This window comes from Pistacia vera, unplaced genomic scaffold (assembly GCF_008641045.1).
Source record: "Pistacia vera cultivar Batoury unplaced genomic scaffold, PisVer_v2 Contig767, whole genome shotgun sequence".
Classification (NCBI taxonomy): Eukaryota; Viridiplantae; Streptophyta; class Magnoliopsida; order Sapindales; family Anacardiaceae; genus Pistacia; species Pistacia vera.
The window spans coordinates 256,204-258,753 of record NW_022196631.1 but is presented as its reverse complement, the minus strand read 5'-3'; the positions used below and the strand labels follow the sequence as shown (position 1 = coordinate 258,753).

Sequence of the window (2,550 nt, the reverse complement as noted above, 5' to 3'; positions counted from 1 at the left end):
TCTTTTGATTTGATCAAATTTTCACAGGTTCGGCATCCGTGACTGAAGATGAACTGATGTGCCCACGAGAACCACATGTTGTAACAATGCGAGAATCTGAAATTCAACTTATATGTTGTGGAACAGAAGGAAATTATGAAACGATGCATCCCAATGAAGAGGATGGAATTTGAGGCTGTACCTTCTCAATCTGGAAAGTGATGGCAATGGGTCCGGCTGGGACTGGGTACCCCTTGACCCAGGCCCAAGCCCGACCCTATGACAAAGGTCTAGGCCCGTCACTGGTATGACAGGTAAATCTCAAACTCGACTCAACGGGTTTTTGTAACCTCAGGCCCAGCCCAAACCCGCCCATTTTTATAATGTGAATCTCTAAATATCAATAAATTTCAATCTTTTTTTATACTTTTAATTCTAGAAACGGTTTTTAAATATTAATTTATTTTTAAATACTTACCAAATATATAAATAACATTCCACGAAGTGCATCTATCCATCTATATAATTTTTAGAGTATAACATAACCATAAGAGCAACAATCAAATTGAGACAGTAAAATTTAAACAAATACGAAAACAGTAAACTCTATCACAAATTTCTAAGTTGTTTTCTCCTCAAGTTTTGCAAGTTCCAGTTAGGTAAGTCCACATCTCTGCAATTATAAAATACATAAGAAGCATGTAACACATCAAAGACTAAATATCTAACCAATTGCATACCTATTCTTTGTCATAATTCCTCTTCTTCGTCATCAATGTCATTAAAAAATGTCGAGCATGATTGTTGACCTAATAAGAATGCAAAATATACATTAAAGACAATAAGACAAATATGTTAAAGAAATAAAATTTTGATATAATCACCTTTTATATCCGCCCATAACCAATTCCGAGCACACATCAATGCTTCTAATGTATCTGAATGAAGTCTGTTGTGATATGGGCTTACTACCTTCCCACCCGTGCTAAATATAGACTCAAAAGTGACTGTGGAGACAGGAGTAGCAAGGATGTCTCGAGCAATAGAAGAGATGATTAAATATTTAGGCCCATTTGCCTCCCACCAAACCAATATGTCAAAGTTAGGAGTCCTAGGCAAAAGTTTCTCCTCTAAGTGACAATCTAATTCTGATTTTCCTTCAATAACATTGGATTCTTGTTCAATATAAATCTCAAAGTCACTAACGGACCCGTCTTCCTCACCATAAGAAATATCAGTATGAAGAGAAGGTGTATTGGAAGGAGGTTGACTACTTCCTTGCTTAGATTGGTACTGATTAAATAAATCTAATAAAAATCCTTGAATTCTCATGATATGATCTTTACCATCAACTCCATAGATCCGAGGAAAAAAAATAACCTAACGATTTCATTTTGTATCTAGAATCTAAAACAATTGCTACCTCCAAGACACTGTGAATCACATCCCAATACTTGCTAAATTTTCCATGCTTTTTTGTTGCCATATTCTTTATCAATCATTCCCACATCTGAGCCAGCTAGACAATGCAATTCTAATTTCACAAACTTTTGGGAAATAAATATTAGACGTCAGATTTTTGTTTCGGAGAACAAGTTTGTGGCAACATAAAATATTTTCAACTTTGAACGAACTTGTTCTGCCAACTCTCATTCCTCCTCCGTTGGCAAACATCTATATTGTGGCTCACGAAGCTTTAAACGAAAAAACACATCTTTGTAAATGAAAGCAGCTTCAAGCATTAAATAAGTTGAGTTCCAGGGAGTCTTACAGTCAAGAGTCAACTTCTTCGTACTTTCAATGCCTTCTTGATGTGACACTTCAACAAATTTTTGCTCTATTTTGGGCGATGCTGACCAATAAGCAACACTCTCATGGATTCTTGTAATTCCTTGTCCAATCACCGATAATCCATCTTGAACAACGAGATTCAGAACATGTGCACAACAACGCATATGAAACAATGAACCACGTAGCCTAAGTGAGGCACTTGGAAGTTCGTTCAAGATATCTTCAACAACTACATTACATGTGGAGTAGTTATCAAGCGTCATTGTCGACAACTTTCTATAATATTCCACTCATAAAAGCAGTCCATCAATGCCGTAGCAAGCACATCTCTAGTATGTGGGCAAGACACATATACAAATCTGCAACATTAATTATACATAAAAAATAATTAAAAAATAAGAATAATAAAACCTTAAAAGATAATACTTTATGAGTCGACTTTGTAAGACCCAATTTTTGTCAATAAAGTGTGTTGTGATCGTCCACAAATCCGAAGTGATAGCAATCCTACTCCGGTTTTTGTTTAACAATTTCATTGTCTTCTCTTTTTCTACATCATAAATCTTGAATATGTCTTTCTTAATAGTATTTCTACTCACAACCTTAAACAATGATTGCATGTTGTTACAAAATCTTCTAAACCCGTAATGATCAATCATGCTCAAAGTATATTCATGTAGAACAATCATCATTGCAAGGTCCTTCCTCACCGACTCTTGATCAAAATGATGTGAAGTTAAGGTCATTTGTGACTTTGAACTTGAATCCTCTCCCAGGGTC

General features: G+C 35.4%; 1 protein-coding gene across 1 annotated transcript; it reads right to left on the bottom strand.

Annotated features, from left to right (window-relative positions):
* Window positions 1–1,628: 1,628 nt before the first annotated feature.
* On the bottom strand, window positions 1,629–2,033 carry LOC116116229 (zinc finger BED domain-containing protein RICESLEEPER 1-like). The gene has a single exon (XM_031402324.1). The coding sequence runs from the start codon at window positions 2,031–2,033 to the stop codon at window positions 1,629–1,631; it is 405 nt and encodes a 134-aa protein (XP_031258184.1).
* Window positions 2,034–2,550: the final 517 nt, after the last annotated feature.

Bases quoted from the DNA above. Each gene is read 5' to 3' on its own strand.
- LOC116116229 (XM_031402324.1), bottom strand. From the start codon at position 2,033: ATGACGCTTGATAACTACTCCACATGTAATGTAGTTGTTGAAGATATC.